The sequence below is a fragment of the Plasmodium falciparum genome, assembly GCF_000002765.6.
Source record: "Plasmodium falciparum 3D7 genome assembly, chromosome: 9".
NCBI lineage: Eukaryota > Apicomplexa > Aconoidasida > Haemosporida > Plasmodiidae > Plasmodium > Plasmodium falciparum.
The window spans coordinates 842,501-860,000 of record NC_004330.2 but is presented as its reverse complement, the minus strand read 5'-3'; the positions used below and the strand labels follow the sequence as shown (position 1 = coordinate 860,000).

General features: G+C 18.3%; 6 protein-coding genes across 7 annotated transcripts in view; 2 read left to right on the top strand and 4 right to left on the bottom strand.

The window, feature by feature from the left end:
• Window positions 1-1,171: 1,171 nt before the first annotated feature.
• On the top strand, window positions 1,172-2,414 carry PF3D7_0921000.1 (ubiquitin-conjugating enzyme E2, putative; the record flags this gene model as incomplete). 2 transcript variants are annotated; one of them, XM_001352045.1, is made up of 6 exons in its annotated part: window positions 1,172-1,214; window positions 1,382-1,489; window positions 1,697-1,789; window positions 1,904-1,948; window positions 2,046-2,182; window positions 2,349-2,414. In XM_001352045.1, the coding sequence occupies 6 exons, from the start codon at window positions 1,172-1,174 to the stop codon at window positions 2,412-2,414; spliced, it is 492 nt and encodes a 163-aa protein (XP_001352081.1). The 2 variants fall into 2 exon arrangements, with proteins under 2 accessions (XP_001352081.1, XP_024329016.1); XM_024473200.1 differs by lacking the exon at window positions 1,904-1,948.
• A 300-nt stretch (window positions 2,415-2,714) lies between these two features.
• On the bottom strand, window positions 2,715-4,485 carry PF3D7_0920900 (U4/U6 snRNA-associated-splicing factor, putative; the record flags this gene model as incomplete). Its single annotated transcript, XM_001352044.1, has 2 exons — window positions 2,715-3,411; window positions 3,740-4,485. 2 exons carry the CDS (start codon window positions 4,483-4,485, stop codon window positions 2,715-2,717), a joined length of 1,443 nt encoding a protein of 480 aa, XP_001352080.1.
• Window positions 4,486-5,943: 1,458 nt separating this feature from the next.
• On the top strand, window positions 5,944-7,476 carry PF3D7_0920800 (inosine-5'-monophosphate dehydrogenase; the record flags this gene model as incomplete). Its single annotated transcript, XM_001352043.1, has 1 exon — window positions 5,944-7,476. The coding sequence occupies one exon, from the start codon at window positions 5,944-5,946 to the stop codon at window positions 7,474-7,476; it is 1,533 nt and encodes a 510-aa protein (XP_001352079.1).
• A 1,228-nt stretch (window positions 7,477-8,704) lies between these two features.
• Window positions 8,705-10,486, bottom strand: PF3D7_0920700 (CRAL/TRIO domain-containing protein, putative; the record flags this gene model as incomplete). The annotated part of the gene is made up of 1 exon (XM_001352042.1): window positions 8,705-10,486. One exon carries the CDS (start codon window positions 10,484-10,486, stop codon window positions 8,705-8,707), a length of 1,782 nt encoding a protein of 593 aa, XP_001352078.1.
• Window positions 10,487-12,395: 1,909 nt separating this feature from the next.
• Window positions 12,396-16,460, bottom strand: PF3D7_0920600 (conserved Plasmodium protein, unknown function; the record flags this gene model as incomplete). The annotated part of the gene is made up of 1 exon (XM_001352041.1): window positions 12,396-16,460. The coding sequence occupies one exon, from the start codon at window positions 16,458-16,460 to the stop codon at window positions 12,396-12,398; it is 4,065 nt and encodes a 1,354-aa protein (XP_001352077.1).
• An 885-nt stretch (window positions 16,461-17,345) lies between these two features.
• The window catches only part of PF3D7_0920500 (ADP-ribosylation factor, putative), a gene marked incomplete at both ends in the record, with an annotated part of 1,120 nt that continues 965 nt past the window's right edge, over window positions 17,346-17,500 (bottom strand). The window contains one exon of the mRNA XM_001352040.1: window positions 17,346-17,457. Coding sequence (XP_001352076.1) covers window positions 17,346-17,457 — 112 coding nt within the window. The remainder of the gene's footprint in view (window positions 17,458-17,500) is intronic.

The following is a 17,500-nucleotide window of genomic DNA, read 5'->3' as shown; positions in this document are numbered from 1 at the left end:
AAAATATGAAAAGAAAATAAATATTTAAATATACCACATGTGATATTTATTATAACCTATAATTATCATTACTCCATTTTTTTTTGATGAACCTTATATCTTTTAATACACTTCGTTATTTATGATTTGCTATTTATTATGCTTCATATAAATATATAGATCAAGAATTAATAAATAAGAATAATAAAAAAAAAAGAAAGAAAGAAAAAAAAGATTAAAATTAATAATATTGACATTTAATATATATATATATACCTAAAATTATCCAAGTTTTTTTTTTTTTTTTTTTTTTTAAGTATAATAATAAGCTAACTAGAACACCCTTAACAATTATTGTGAATAATTATTATAATATATATATAATATATATTTATAAGAATATGTATATAACTTTATTTTAATAATTATATGTATTATTATTCTTTTTCTTCTATATAATAAAAATTTAACTAATAATAGTTAATTAATCTTCGTCGTTATATTATATTTCAAAACGAAAAAAAAATAGAAGAACAAAGAATATAATTAAGATATAATATATATATATATATTTATGCATATATACATATATATATATATTACATTATATATATATATATATATATATATAATATATTATAATGATTATTATTATTTTTCATTTTATTTTATACTTATATTGTTAAAAATAGCGTAAAATATAAATCCTGATAGATATCTATTAAAAAAAAATAATAATTATTATAAAACGAATTAAAATACCATTAAATAAACAACTTAATAAAATATATAATGATGAAAAAAAAATAATCCAAAAAAAAAAAAAAAAAAAAAAAAAAAAATGACAAAAAGTATGTATATATATTTATAATAATTATTGGGATATAATAAACAAATTGGACATTTTATTTTTGTTAAAATTATTTTTATTTATTTTATTTTATTTGATCATTATTATTCTTTTTTTTAACATATATGTTTATATAAATTCTTCCGATTTCTCTTTAAGAAAAATTTTCATACCACATAAATAATTACCTTCCAAAAAAATATAATTCATAATATTTTATTATGAATTTGTATCACTGATAAATAATACATACCTACATATATATAACATATATATATATATATTTTTTTTTTTCTTTTTTTTTTACTCATTATTAAAAAAAGGAAGAATAAAAAAAGAGAAATGGCAAATATAGCTAGAGAGCTTTTAAAAAAACAATTTATTGGTATTAAAAATATACATATATATATATATATAATTTGAATACTTAATATAGAAATAAATATATAAACATATAAGTTAATATATGTGTATGCATTATATTTTAAGACCATTGATATAATATATTTAATACATTTATATAATTATTCTATTTTATGTTTATATTTGTAGAGCTAACCAGAGATCATAATGCTGGTTTTTCTGTGGGGTTGGTAGATGAGTCTAATTTTTTTGAGTGGAATGTGTGTTTTGAAGGTCCAAAAAATACTTTATATGAAGGTAAAAAGTAGAGGAAAAATAAGTACCACACACACATATATATATATATATATATATATATATATATAATGACTGATAATATTATATAAAAAGCCTTTATAAAAATTAACTTTTTATTTTTTTTTCTTCATATACTATTTTATTTGAACGTGGATGAAAATATTTGATAATTTACAATATATATATTTTTTAATTTTTTTGTTATAGGAGGCATATATAATGCTACTCTTTCTTTTCCTTCTGATTTTCCAAATCACCCTCCTCAAATGAAATTCACCCAAGAAATGTGGCATCCCAATGGTTTCTTGAAAAAATAAAATAAATATCTTATTATATAATTTAAATGATGTTTCTATGTATTATATATATATATATATATATATATATATATATATATTTTTTTTCATTCTTAAGTTTTTCCTGATGGGAGAGTGTGTATAAGTATTTTACACCCCCCAGGTAAACCAGAAGAAAAATAAAACAAAATATGAAAATTATATATACATATATATATATATATATATATATATTGTATTATATTATTAATAAATTATAGGTGTCGATATTTATAACGAACAAGAAAAACCAGAAGAAAGGTGGAGACCTATATGGTCAGTTGAAGGTATTCTTGTCAGTGTCATTTCGATGTTAAATGAACCCAATTTAGAATCACCTGCTAATGTTGATGCAGCGGTATATATATATATATATATATGTTTATGTTGGATACTTTTATACTCAAAAATATATATGAAAGTTTTTTTTTTTTTTATTATTATTTAAGACATCAAATTGTCAATATATATATTTATATATATTTATATACATTTTTGTTTTTCTTATTTTTACTCCTTTTCAGGTGCAATTAAAAAATAATATACATGAATACAAAAGCAAAGTTAGAGCTTTAGCAAGAATGTGTTAATACAAAAATAAAAAATATGCATGTATATATATATATATAAACCATAATAATTGGACAAGAATTAAAAATAAGGAATTAACAATTTTTATTATATATATTATTTTATATATTATTTTATATATTATCTTATATATTATTTTATATATATATATATATGAACTTTTTAAGTTACATAAACTTTTGATAAAATGAAAAATCGGGTATATATAAATAAAAAATATATATACATCTGTAATATATATATATATATATATATATATTTTTATATATTTATTTATTTTTATGTTCAATATGTTAACATTATGATTTAAAGAAAAGCTTTCTAAAATCATCATTGGTCATACCAATTGTTTGGTTATCAGTTTTTTTTTCATTTTCCGCATCATTATCATTTGTTTTATTCAGATTTATTCTTTTTTTTTCAAAGTATTGTTTTCTATCTTTTTTATAATATTTATGGTTCGAAAATTTTTTATCATGATAATCATGTTTTGTATTACTATGATTATTTATATCATGATTATATTGATATTTTCCATCTTTATCATTATTAAATTTGGATATTAATATATTACGCCCGTCTATAATAATATCGTTAAGTATTAAAGACGATGTTGCATCGTTTGAATTTTTAAATGTTATAAATGCAAATCCTTTATTTCGTTTTATATTATTTTCGGATATTTTTTTACTTAAATAAATATTTTCAATTTCACCTATTTGTCCAAAAATATTTTGGAGTTTATTTTTTCTTGTATTGAAATGTAAATTTTTTACGACTACTGTACAACTTTCCTTATCTTTTTTCTTTTCATCTTTAAGTTGTTTATTTTTTTCTTTATTCATCTTAATTTTTTCCATATCAGGAATAATTTTTTTTTTGATTATAGGTATGGAATAGTTTAAATTAAATTCTAGCTCGTCTAGTTTTCCTAGTTTAATATTATCAACACATTTTATGACATCTTCATTATTTAGCAATTCTATATATCCATGTCTGAAAAATAAAATAAAATAAAAATAAAATAAAATATAAAAAAAAAATTTGTTTTAAATGTATAATGTAGAATAAAATGATATAAATAGTTATAAATATATGAATATGTAGGAATAAAAATATGTAAAGATAAAATATTTGGAGTATATAAAAGAGTATTTGGCAAAATGGTATATGTATAAAATGTTGATAATATGTACATATGTGTTTTATATATTAAATAATATATATATATATATATATATATATATATATATATAACAATTTTATTTATTGTTTTTAATTTTTAATTTTTAATTTTTAATTTTTCATTTTAAATTTTTTTTACTTGTTTGTGGTGTCTCCTAGGAGACGTATATCACGAACAAGAATGGTGTGTTTCAATAAAAAGTCAGAAATTTTTTCTTTTATACTTATATCACTATCAATATTACACTTTGTGAATTTAATAAAAACAATATTTTCTTCATATAGAGATTTTTTGGGTTTTGATATGGATATAAGAAGATCTACATTATTTAATGTTAATGTTTTAAAGTTTTCAATATTACTATTTTGAAGTGTATGTAAAAATGCTAAAGCTTTTGTTTTATTTTCAAAATCAATATAGGCAAATTTTCTAGACGTTCTAGAAGTATCTACAACAAATCTTGTTTCTATATAACCATCAATTTTAGAAAAATAGCTTTCAAAATTTTCTTTGGTTATATGTTCATTAATATTTTTTACATACAATTTATTTTCTTCAACTGACAAAACATTATTTAGTAATAAACTTTTATTTTGTAAATTTTCAATTAAATAATGTTTTATATTCTTTTTATTATTATTTTTATTTCCTTTCAATTCATCAATATTATTATTACTGTCACTATTAGAATCATCTATTTTTTCATTTTTATTATTGAATGATTTAGATTCATAATTCTTATTCCTTTTGGAATTTTTATTAATATCATTTTTTTTTTTGTCATTACACATGGGATGTTCCTCTTCCCCTCTTAACATATCTTCTTCATTCTGTATTTGAGTAATTATTCTTCTTCTCTTTTTATCAGAAGATTCTTCACTCATAATTTGATATCATACATAAATAATAAAAACACACATATGTACATATATATATAAATATATATATATATATATATGGTACTATTTTACTACATATTAAATATAATATATATATATATATATATATATAATTTACATCTTATATTTTATAATTATTATATAAAATTTACTGAAATATTTTCACATTTCATTATATGAATATATATTTTTATGATCCATAGTTATTTTTAAATAATAAATGACAAAAAAAAAAAAATAAAATAAAATAAATTATACTTGGAAAATTATTGAAAAAATAATAGGAACAAAAATATCTAATATTGTGGAAATACAAAAGATATTCTCAATATATTCCCTCAAAAAAAAAAAAAAAAAAAAAAAAAACAAAGAAAGAAAAAAAAAATATATAAATAATATATTATATATATTTGGAATATATTATATATATGTATACTACAAAATATCCATTAAGATATATAAAAATATATATATTTTTTTTAATGCATATATATATATATATATATATATATATAACATAATATATATATTATATACATATTTATTTAATAATATAGTTTTATTTCGTTCTTATCATTTCTATAATATATTTCAAGATAAAAAAAAAAAAAAAATATACGTTATAAATAAAAAATATAAAGTAAAAAAGCACATTATTTTTTTACAACATTTTTTAAGTTAATATAATATTTTCTATATATATATATATTAATTCTTTTTTTTTTTTTTTTTTTTTTTTCTCCTTCTCTTGATTTATTAGTATGGATATTTTAAATTAAAATACATATGAACAAACCATAATATATTTATTATTATTATTACGTAAATAAATAAATAAATAAATAAATAAATAGTTATTTAAATTATCTTATAGATCTAAAAAAAAAATATATATTTATAAATATATGTAATAAACATAACATTAATCCACTTCATTATTTTATCTTTCTATGCATATATAAATATAAATATATTAATATATATATTTAACACTGTTTTTATTGATGTGAATATAAAATACGTTCATTCTATATGTGATATCATTATTATTTTAAATTTGTCATATAATATAATATTTTTCATATACATAAAAAAATAAATTCAACATTGTTTCTCTTTTTCTCTTTCGAGTTAATTAAAATATTTTTAATGAATTGACCTTTTTTTTTTTTTTTTTTTGTTTTGTTACCAAATTTTTAAAATAATAAGGTTTAAATTTTCATCATAATTAGCTATATATATATATATATATATGTAAATAACAAAAATATTCCTTTTATTACAAATAATAAAGGATAATATAAATGAAATATTTAAATATAAATAAAATAAATAAATAAATAAATATATATATATATATATATATATATATTATTTTTATTTTTTTTTTTTATTCTTTTTCTTTACTGTATTATATAAATTTATAAAAACAGAATTTTCAAAATGGCTAGCGGATGGAAAGCAGATGAAGTTTTTGGAGGCGTCATGTCCTATACATATGACGACATAATATGTATGCCCGGATATATAGATTTTGCATTAAGTGATATAGATTTAACAAATAATATGACAGATAACATAACGCTAAAAACACCGGTAATATCATCTCCTATGGATACAGTAACGGGACATAAGATGTCAATAGCTTTAGCTTTGAGCGGTGGTTTAGGTGTGATTCATAATAATATGAGTATAGAAAAGCAAATTGAAGAGGTGAAAAAGGTTAAGAGGTTTGAGAATGGTTTTATTTTTGATCCTTATACATTTTCCCCTGAACATACTGTAGCAGATGTATTAGAAACAAAGAATCGTGTTGGTTATAAATCATATCCGATAACAGTAGATGGTAAGGTAGGTTCTAAATTAGTTGGTATAATAACAGGTGTTGATTATCTTTATTTAACAAATAAAAGTATGAAGATCGGTGATATTATGACAACTGATGTTGTTACAGGGAGTTATCCCATAAATTTATCTGATGCTAATAAAGTACTTTGTGATGAAAAAAAAAGTGTTCTTCCTATAGTTAATAAAAATAATGAACTTATAGCTTTAGTATGTCGAAATGATATGCATAAAAATAGAATATTTCCCCATGCGTCTAAAAGTCAAAATAAACAATTAATTGTAGGTGCATCTATATCGACAAGAGAACATGATTTAGAAAGAGCAAATCAATTAATTAAAAATATGATCGATGTTATATGTATAGATTCATCACAAGGAAATAGTATATATCAAATTGATACCATTAAAAAAATTAAATCAGCTCATCCAGATATTCCAATTATTGGTGGTAATGTTGTTACTTCTCAACAAGCAAAAAATTTAATAGATGCAGGTGCAGATGTTTTACGTATTGGTATGGGTAGTGGTTCAATTTGTACAACACAAGATGTATGTGCTGTAGGTAGAGCACAAGGAACAGCTGTTTATCATGTAAGTAAATATGCTCATACTAGAAATATTAAAACTATTGCAGATGGAGGGATCAAAAATTCAGGTAATATTGTGAAGGCATTATCTTTAGGAGCAGATTTTGTTATGTTAGGAAATTTGTTGGCAGCAACTGAAGAAAGTTGCAGTGAATATTATTTTGAAAATAACGTCCGTTTAAAAATATATAGAGGTATGGGTAGTATGGAAGCTATGTATAATAAAGGATTCAATTCAAAAAGTAGATATTTAGTTGATGAAAGGAAAAATGAATATACAGATGAAAATATTGATGAAATAAAAGTCTCTCAAGGAGTATCAGCTAGTTTAGTAGATAAAGGATCGGTCCTTAATTTAATTCCACATCTATTCAAAGCAGTAAAACATGGATTCCAGAGTATGGGTATAAGAAACATTCCAGAATTACATTCAAAATTATATTCTGGTGATATAAGATTTGATGTTAGATCTTTTAATACAATTAAAGAAGGTAAAGTCAGTGATAATTTAATATTCAACAACAAAAAGTTTACTACATAATTTCCTAATAAATATTTTATATCTATAAATTAATATTTAATATATTTTATCAATTTATTTTTTCTTTTTAAAATAAGCGATGAAAAAAACTATGAACATCTTTATATATTTTATTAAACCATGTTGCATTCTTCTACTAAAAAATTAATATATATATATATATATATAATTATATAATTATTTATATGAATATGTGCATTTTAATTGATTTATAATTATTTTTATGAGGTCTTTAATTCTACATTGTTTTTTAATTCAAAAAAAAAAAAAAAATAAATAAATAAAAGAAATATTTATACACACACACAAACATATATATATATATATATATATATATATATATATATATATATATATATTATATCATTTCGTCTATTTGTGTATTCATTTATTTATTACTCTTTATTTTAAATAATTATTTGATTATATATTTATATATATGAATAAATATAATCTTCTTAATTTTAACTTATGAAAATTTTGTTTTTAATTAAACTTATGAATTAAATTTTAAAAGCTGCAAAAAAAATTGTTTTCTTTTTTTAAATTATCAAAGTGTATATTATATATTTAATATGCCAAAAATTTATTTACTTTATTTACATTATTTTCTTTTAATTTTTTTTTTTTTTTTTTATTTCTTTATAATATATAAGAAAAATATAGTAACATCCAACATGGTCACTACATATTAAATTTATCAACATTGAATGCAGGGTTTATTTTATATTATTCTAAATCATAATTATATTTAATAAATCACAATAAAAACGATTCATTTAATTGTTAACTATTAAAAATATTAAAAAAAAATAAGAGAAAAAAAAAAAAAAAAAAAAAAAAAAAAACAATAAAAATTAATAAATACTCCTAAAATATTATTGCACATATGGAATTTTTTTAATATAACCAAAACAAAGCAATATAAACACAAAATAAAATAAATATTTTTACATAACATAAATGAAAGGTAACCAAGTGGTATTATGTAGCAAAAAAATAAAAATAAATATATTATATATATATATATATATTATATATGTTACTCATGCTGGTAAATATGAAACATCTTTACACAAAAAAAAAAAAAAAAAAAAAAAAAATTTTTAATTTGGCATTACACATTTTTCACATATCTCCCACTATACTTTTCTACATATATTATTTCATATTATATTATTTTATTTTATTTTGTTTTGTTTATTTGCTTATTGATCCCATTTAATAACTAGTGATTAGTCTTTATCATTTTGTCTACCCAAATATTGACATAATGCATAAGCTTTTTATAATACATTTCATCATACTTGTAATATAAAGAACTAGAAGGAAAAAAGACTGATTTTTGTTGCTCTGATTTTGTTGCATTTTTATCTAAGTGTTCCATAATATGAATAGGAATATGTTCATACATTAAATTAATGTTTTTTTTATTAATAAAAATAATTTTATTTAATGTATGATTATCAATAAACATATTGAAAAGACACCAAACCTTCTTAAAAAAGGATGGTACATTAATAACATATATTCTGAATAAAACATCCGTATAAAACTCGTTAAATACATTTATCATTTTTTTTATACATTCCACGCTAATCATATTATTTAATTCAAACTTAAGGCAATCCACAACAATAACAAGTTGTAAGGTCGTTTCATCTATTTTAATATTTTCTGTATTAGGTTTATAACAATAATTCTTATTGTTGCTATCACTGCTGCTGTTATAATTACTTTTGCTTTTATCTGCGTCTTCATTATTGTTTTTGTCATTATTGTTTTTGTCATTATTGTTGTTATTATTATTGTTGTTATTATTATTGTTGTTATTATCATTATTATCATTATCATTATTGATGTTGTCCTTCTCCGATGTAAATGCATCTGGATAACATTTTTTGTAGTCTACACTATTAATACACATATCCACGTGATAAACTAACATGAGAAAAAGATCGTCTTCACTCATGTCTAGCTTTTCTTGTATCTTAACATATAGTATGGGTCTGGAATACATATCGTATCCACATCTGAAGATGTTTGACTTTATAAGAGTATCTTTAATATTAGAAGGGTTAAGAAAAATATTACAGTTATTATCTTTATCTTTATCATCATCATTGTTATTATTATCATTATTATTATCATTATTATTGTTATCATTATTATCATTATTATTGTTATCATTTTCTTTTGTTAATTGCTCAGATAATTTCAAGGTATCCCATTTATTATTAAAATCTTGTATATGCATTTGTCTCCAAACTATAAACTTAATTATTTTATTCAAAGTTTTCAACATGTTATAATTGTATGTATCTAGAAAACGTATTAAGGTTATATCGTTGAAAAAATATAAATCCGCATAATAAACATTAACATATTTTTTTTCTTCTTGATTATCATTGTTTGAAAAGAAGTTTCCTAGCCAATTAACACTATTTTTAATATCTTTATAAGTATCTTCTATTTTATTTCCTAAGGTTATACATAAATCATTATTTAACAAATCATATGATTTTTTATTATTAGTTTTATCTTTATTTTTCGAATGAAATAAATTAAAATTTTTTTTAAGGATTTTTGTATTAAAACTTGATGTTTTCTTTGAATTTTTTTGAACCGTTATATTATTATTAGTTGTTACGACATTATTTATTTTATTATCTTCATTTGTATATGCTATATTATATAATTCTTTTTTTAATTTATAAAATATATCAACTTGTTCTTTTTTTCTATTATATAATAATATATTATGATGATAATGACTATTATTATTATTATTACTTAAATTTCCATTCATTATATACTCATTATTAGCACTCTTTATATTATAATAATCAATACGTTGTAATATATCTACTCCTACATAATTTGATTTATTTTTTTCATTCATATAATAATCTATATCATAATTTAAAAAATTATCAAGGTTTACATTGGATTTTTTCCCATCATCACTCTTGTTATTTTCTGCAGAAATGTAGCTTTCATTATCACTCATTTTTTTTTTTTTTTTTTTTTTTGGATACTGATGAAGGGAAAAACAAGACACAAAGAAGGATAATATTATGAAATTATAAAATTTGAATCTTGTATAATTTTATCTGATAATTAAATTATTATAATATAATATAATTATTAAATATATATATATATATATTCCTATTTATTTTTTATGAAAAATGAAGCAAATTTATAAAATGTTTTTTAAATGTTTATTAATTTGAATATATACATATATATATATATATATACATAATTTTTAATGATTATATTAAAATAATGAATACATTTCATTACACATAAATATGTAATCATAAATATATATTTGATAACATATACATAATATGAATGATAAATAATTATATATATATATATATATATATATATATATTTCGTTACATATATATAGCATTATAATTACATACTTGCATATATGTACTATATAGGATTTATTATGTTGAAACAAAAAATTTTTTAATACATCCAAATTTAGTACATAATATTTTTGGATGTTTATTTATTTATTTATATTATAAATATTTCCTTTTTTATTTTATTTCATTTGACTTCATTTTATTTTATTTTCTTCTTTTTTTACCAAATTTGTTCTGCCTCTACTTCAGCCCGTATAGAAGTTAAATGATTTTATAAAAAGAAAGAAAAAAAAAAAAAAAAAAAAAAGTTAAATATGAAAAAATAAATTAAATAAATGGTAAAAATAAATATATACATATTAATATATATATGTATATATATGTGCTATATTATATTATATATATATTTATTTATTTTTATTTTTACTTTTTTTTTAACATCTCAATTTTGGAATAAATGGATATAAATTAAAATACATAATATATATAATATAGCAGTTAAATTTGTTTTTTTTTTTTTTTTTTTTTTTTTTTTTATTCCATAATATTTATAAATTTACACACACACATGTGAACATAAAAAAAAAAAAAAAAATAAATAAAAAAAAAAATAATAATAAATAAATAAAACAAAACAAAACAAAACAAATAAAAAAAAAAAAAAAAAAAAAAAACATCTTTCATATATTACTATTTATAGAATATTTAGGATAATATAAAAGTTTCCATTTAAAAAATATAAAAAAAGAAAAATTTATTTTACAAAACATGAGAAAAAATAAATAATATATCATATATATATTAAATATATAATAATACTTATATGAACAGAATTAATTTTTCAATTTTTTATACATTTTCATTAAGAATATTAATATTAATATTAATATATATATATATATATATATATATATATATTATAATTTGACAAAGTTTAAATAAAAACTATATGGATGAAATGACATATATATTATATGGATCATCATATGGTCTATTTGTTTTTTAAATCATAGGATAATAAATATTAAAAATATAATATTCAAAATAAAAAATTAATAAAAACACACAAAAAAAATAAACAAAAAAAAAAAAAAAAAGAAGAAATAACATATGTATATATATATATATTATAACATTTATGTAACAACGCTGTTATTGATTGGTCCATTTTTATAATTTTATTTTTTTGAAACTTTTATTCTTCTCTTTTATGTTTCATTTTTTTTTTTTTTTTTTTTCTTTAAATATAATATTATAATCAAAATGAAAACATGTGTGGTAAGGAACCAAATGAATATCACAAGGTAAATGATTAAAAAGTTTTTATTTATTAAAATATGTCACATTTATATTTTTCATTTTTTCTTCATTTGAATGGTTGCCCATGTATAATCCAAAAAAAAAAAAAAAAAGAAAAAAAAAAAATAATATATATATATATATATTATATATATGTGCTTTTTTTTTTTGACCATAAGTATATATATTCTATTATATATATATATATTTTTTTTTTTAAATGTTTGGTTGAATTTAAAATACCTTTCTTATATATTTCCACACATTAATATCATTTATCTTATCAAAATGTAAAAAGAAGTTGCTATATAAATTACAGTGTACATTAGGAATATCTTCTATATTAAAAGTACTCTGCATTTTTATTATATATTTTAATATGTTTACACATCTATACATAATATTAGAATTATATAATTTATTTTGTATAAGTTCTTTTAGTAAATGTAAAAATTCGTGTATTTCTTTTCCAAAAAAATAATGCCTTTGATAATATCTTCTATTTGTCCACATATTAAAAAAAAAAACTTCTGAATTATATAATATAAAATCAACAATTTTTAAATTAAAGGTTTCTTGTTCTTTTTTATAATATCTTAAGAATATTTTTATGAATAAACGTATATCTTTGAAGTTATAAATATAATTATTCACATTTTTGTATATTTCATTGGATTTCTTATTTTTTGTATCAGACATATAGGAAAAATATTTATCGGCTTTTACGTTATTACTAAATGGTTTTATATTATCTCCAAAAGATTTATTATCCTCAAGGGGTTTATTATCCTGAAAAAATTGATCATCCCCAACAATTTTATTATCTCCAAAAGTATTGTTGTTATCACTTTCTATATTATCTTCCATCTTTGTATTTTCCATCTTCATTTTAGATTCATCGTATGATGAACGTCCTAATATATTATCACCATTTGAGTACAAATATTGTATCCTTTTATATATGGAATAAAAAAAAAAGTGTACAAAATCAATGACATGTTCATTATTTTGATCATTAATCATGTTAAGTATATTTAAAATGTAGGTGTGGGGATAGGTATTAAAATTTTGCACATTATGTGTAAATAAAAGTTGTACAATTGTTTTCATACGTGACGTTAATAAATTTAAGACATCATAATTTTCATTTTTCAAATTGGTTATTTTAGAAATATGAACAAAAAAGAAAATGTCATAAATATTTTCTAAATTTAAATTATTAACAAAATGATTTAATAAGAAAAAAAATTTCTTCCATATATCTATTAAGTCTATAGAAAAAAAAGATATATATTTAAATGTTTTTATGATAATATATATATCATCATATAAATAATAAGAATATTGATCAATAAACGAAAATATGTTAGTATCTGTTAAATCATATGCTATCTCCGATGCTATTCGTATTACATCCATATTTTTATAAAATAATAAACTTAACAAATATATATTATAAACAAATTTTAACAAATGAACATTTTTAAATGGTACATATATATGTATATCATGTGTTAAATCATATAAAAATTCTACATCTTTAAAAATTTTCGTATTTATATAATAATCTTTTTTAAGTTCTTTTATCTCCTTTTTTTTATGTAATACTTTTTTAAGAGATATATGACTAGGAAGCTTTTTCATATCTCTTCCTTCACTATAGTTATCATAAAAAGAATAGCAAGGACTATTACAATTTTTTTTTTTATTATTATTAAAAATTTCCGTTTCATTATCACGTGGAATCTTATCGATAGTTGTAATTTTTTTTTTATCATCTTCCGATACATTCTTTATATTATACATTTCTTGTTCATGTTGTGTCAAGTCCTGATTCCTCTGAATTTCATCACAAATTACATCATCCCTAAATATAGTATAATTCTTATATGAGAACCAATTACGATAATAATTACGATATATTTCAGCCTTTCTATAATTATATATTATATATGATAATATTTTATTTATATGATAATCCTTTAGTAAGCTTTTCCTATTTAATAATTCTTGCTTACATCTATATAATATAATTTCATTATTATTTTGAAAAATATGATAATTAAAAAATATATTTAACAACTGATCTACATTTAATAAATGCATGTAATCTATAAATATATTAATTAATTTTAAAACCATTGAATCCTTTTCATTAAATTTACACATCATTAAATAATTTAAAAGTTGTGATAATATTTCCATGTTCTCTTTTTTTTCTTTCATTTCTTCATATTTTAAATATGAAAGATATTTTTCTTTATTTTTTTCTTGTTCCTTTGTTTTAACATCATAAAACAAAACATTACAAATTTCTTTACGTTCCTTTTTTTTAACGTTGCTTGTTAATATATGGATCATGTCCTTTATATCCTTTTCAAAATGTAAATATAAAAGTTTAAAAACATTATTATTAACATATTTATACTTTATTAATAAAGGAAGTAATATTTTAAAATGAGCAAGATTCAAACCACTAGATTTCATTCCATCTCTTTTAAAAATATGAAACAGTTCATTCAATATAGAAATATTAATCTTCTTATGTATATTATTATTGTAATAATTATATTCATTTATATAAGATAATAAGATAACAAATGAATTTGCACTACATAAGGCAAACGATTTGGATAATATTAGGAAAAACATATTGTACAAATTTAGGTTTATGTAAAATAATTTTAGTTTATTCATATATTTAATTAGAAAGATTAAATTTTTATCATTCAGTTGTAACGTCCTATGTTCAAAAAGAGGATCATAAGAATTGTTATCCTTATCAGAATTATCATTATTGTTTTTATAATCCTTATTTATTTTGATTTTTTCTGTGTCTTCTTTATTTATATTATTTAAATTGTTTATTTTTTTTTTCTGATATAATCCCTTTAAACCTTTCTTGTTTAATACGTATAGATAATATTTCATGATCTCTTCTAATGCATATGTTATATAAGCAAATCTCTTCTCATATAAATATTCGGTTATATTTAAACATTTAAATCTATCTATATATATAAATGAATACATTATATTGATTATATTGATACGTTTATTGTCTTTAAATATTTCTAAAATAGAATGTACATTTTCACATTTTTTTATTTTCTCATTAATATTTAGAACTTCATCATCTATTGAAAACATTTTTATGTATTTCTTTAAAATTAATTTCTCAACATTTTCATCAGTATTTGCATTTTTTATTTTCTCTTCAACATATTCATGAAATCTATTCTCTTCATCTCTTTCTTTATGACTATCCTCATTTTTTATATTATGCCATCTGTTCGTTTTATCTTCATTGTTATTATATTTTTCTTTTATGTCGTTTATCGTCTCGTTAATATAAATATTCCTTTTTATATCAAAATTGTTTCTTATTCTTTTTAGAAAAAGAACACTTTCGAGATTTTCTTTTAACATGTCTTCATTATTTTGATCATCCTTTGAAACCTTATGATAATGTAAATCACTTTTTCTCTCCTCATCATATAATATATGATTATTATTATTATTATTATTTTCACTATTATTACGTTCTTCTTTATATTCGGATTGATTGTTATTATTTATTTCATGTTTGACTAAATCTTCTCGAGCAAAATATTGATCTCGTCTAGCTTTATAAAATGGTTTATTAAAATCATTATTATAATTATTTAAAAAATCGTTCATAAAACTGGTATCTATATTATTGACTAACTTATTATGATTTTCATTTAATATAAATTTATCTTTATATTCTATTTTTTCTTTAAGAAATTTTTTTTTTTTTAATATACGATCATAATCATAACTATATTCTAATGTATTATTTTTAATATTTTCATTGTTTTCAATATTTTCAATATTTTCAATATTTTCAATATGTTCAATATTTTTTTCATTGTTTTCGTTATTTTCCTTTTCAATTTCTTCTTCACTTTTTTCTTTAACCAAGTTAGCTAAACTACGTGGATCCTTTTCATAATTACAAAAATTAATTTCTAATAAATCCTTTTCTGTTATTAAATTTAATTCTTCTTCTTTTTTCTTTTCTTCCTCCTCAACTTGTTCTGCGTCATAGTCACATTCATTAAAAATTTTATCTAGTTCTTTAAAATATTCTTCATAAGTTTCTTTCTCTTTTTTTTTTTGAGCATATCTTCTATATATCTTTTTTCTTGTCCTATGAGCATTGTGTATATTATTCCTTATATACCCAGCATAAGAATTATCTCTGTATTTCTTACACGCAATATTTATAAGTAGTATGCATACAGTAATAACATAGAGTTGTATACATTTTATCATTTCTATTTTGTAACTTTATGGTTTTTTTTTCTTTTTTTTTTTTTTTTTCTTTTTTTAATGAAAAAATAATTCGATTAATTCATTATAAATACATTGTTTCGACATATAAAAATATATAAATGTGTCCTTATAAGAAAAATGTATATGATTATATAAAATAAATATATATATTTTATTTTTATATATAGGTTTAAAAATAAAGAATTAAATATATCCTCTCACATATATATATATATATAAATATATAATTATATGCTTTAAAATAAATGATATAATTCCTTATATGTACTAGTAATTCTTATAAATCATTCACATAATTTTATTTAGAAATAATCATAAATTATTATACACACAATACGTGACCTATTAAAAATTAAGAGATGTTTTGTTAAATATAAAAAAATCGCACCTTAAATATATATATATATATATATATATATATATATAATATATATATGTATGTATATTTTAGTGATGTACTAATATTATTACTAATTCAAGCCCATTAAAATCAGAACATAATACATTATCAAACAAAAAAATATATAAATATTTTATATATATTATATATATATATATATATTTATTTATTTATTTATTTATTTATTTATTTATTATATTTATTATATTTATAATTATATTTATATAATTTAATTTTTTTTTTTTTTTTTCTTATATATGTTTTGAGAATGAAAAATTTTATATATACCTAATATATATAAAAGACTTATTTTAAATAAATAAAAAAATTAAATAACATAAAAAAAAAAAAAAATAAATAAATAAAAATAATAATAAATAATATGAATAATAAAAAAATATATATAAATAAATATAAGATAAGAAACTCATTTTATTTTTTTTTTCTATTTTTTTTTTTTTTATTTATTTTAAAAGACATAAACTTTTTTTTCTTTTAATCATTAACTGATTAAATAACCAGTTCATCGAATATTCAATTCCATGTCCTGTTTTTGAGGAACATTCTGCTAAAAAGCTGTATATAAAAAAAAAAAAAAAAAAAAAAAATGAAAAGGAAT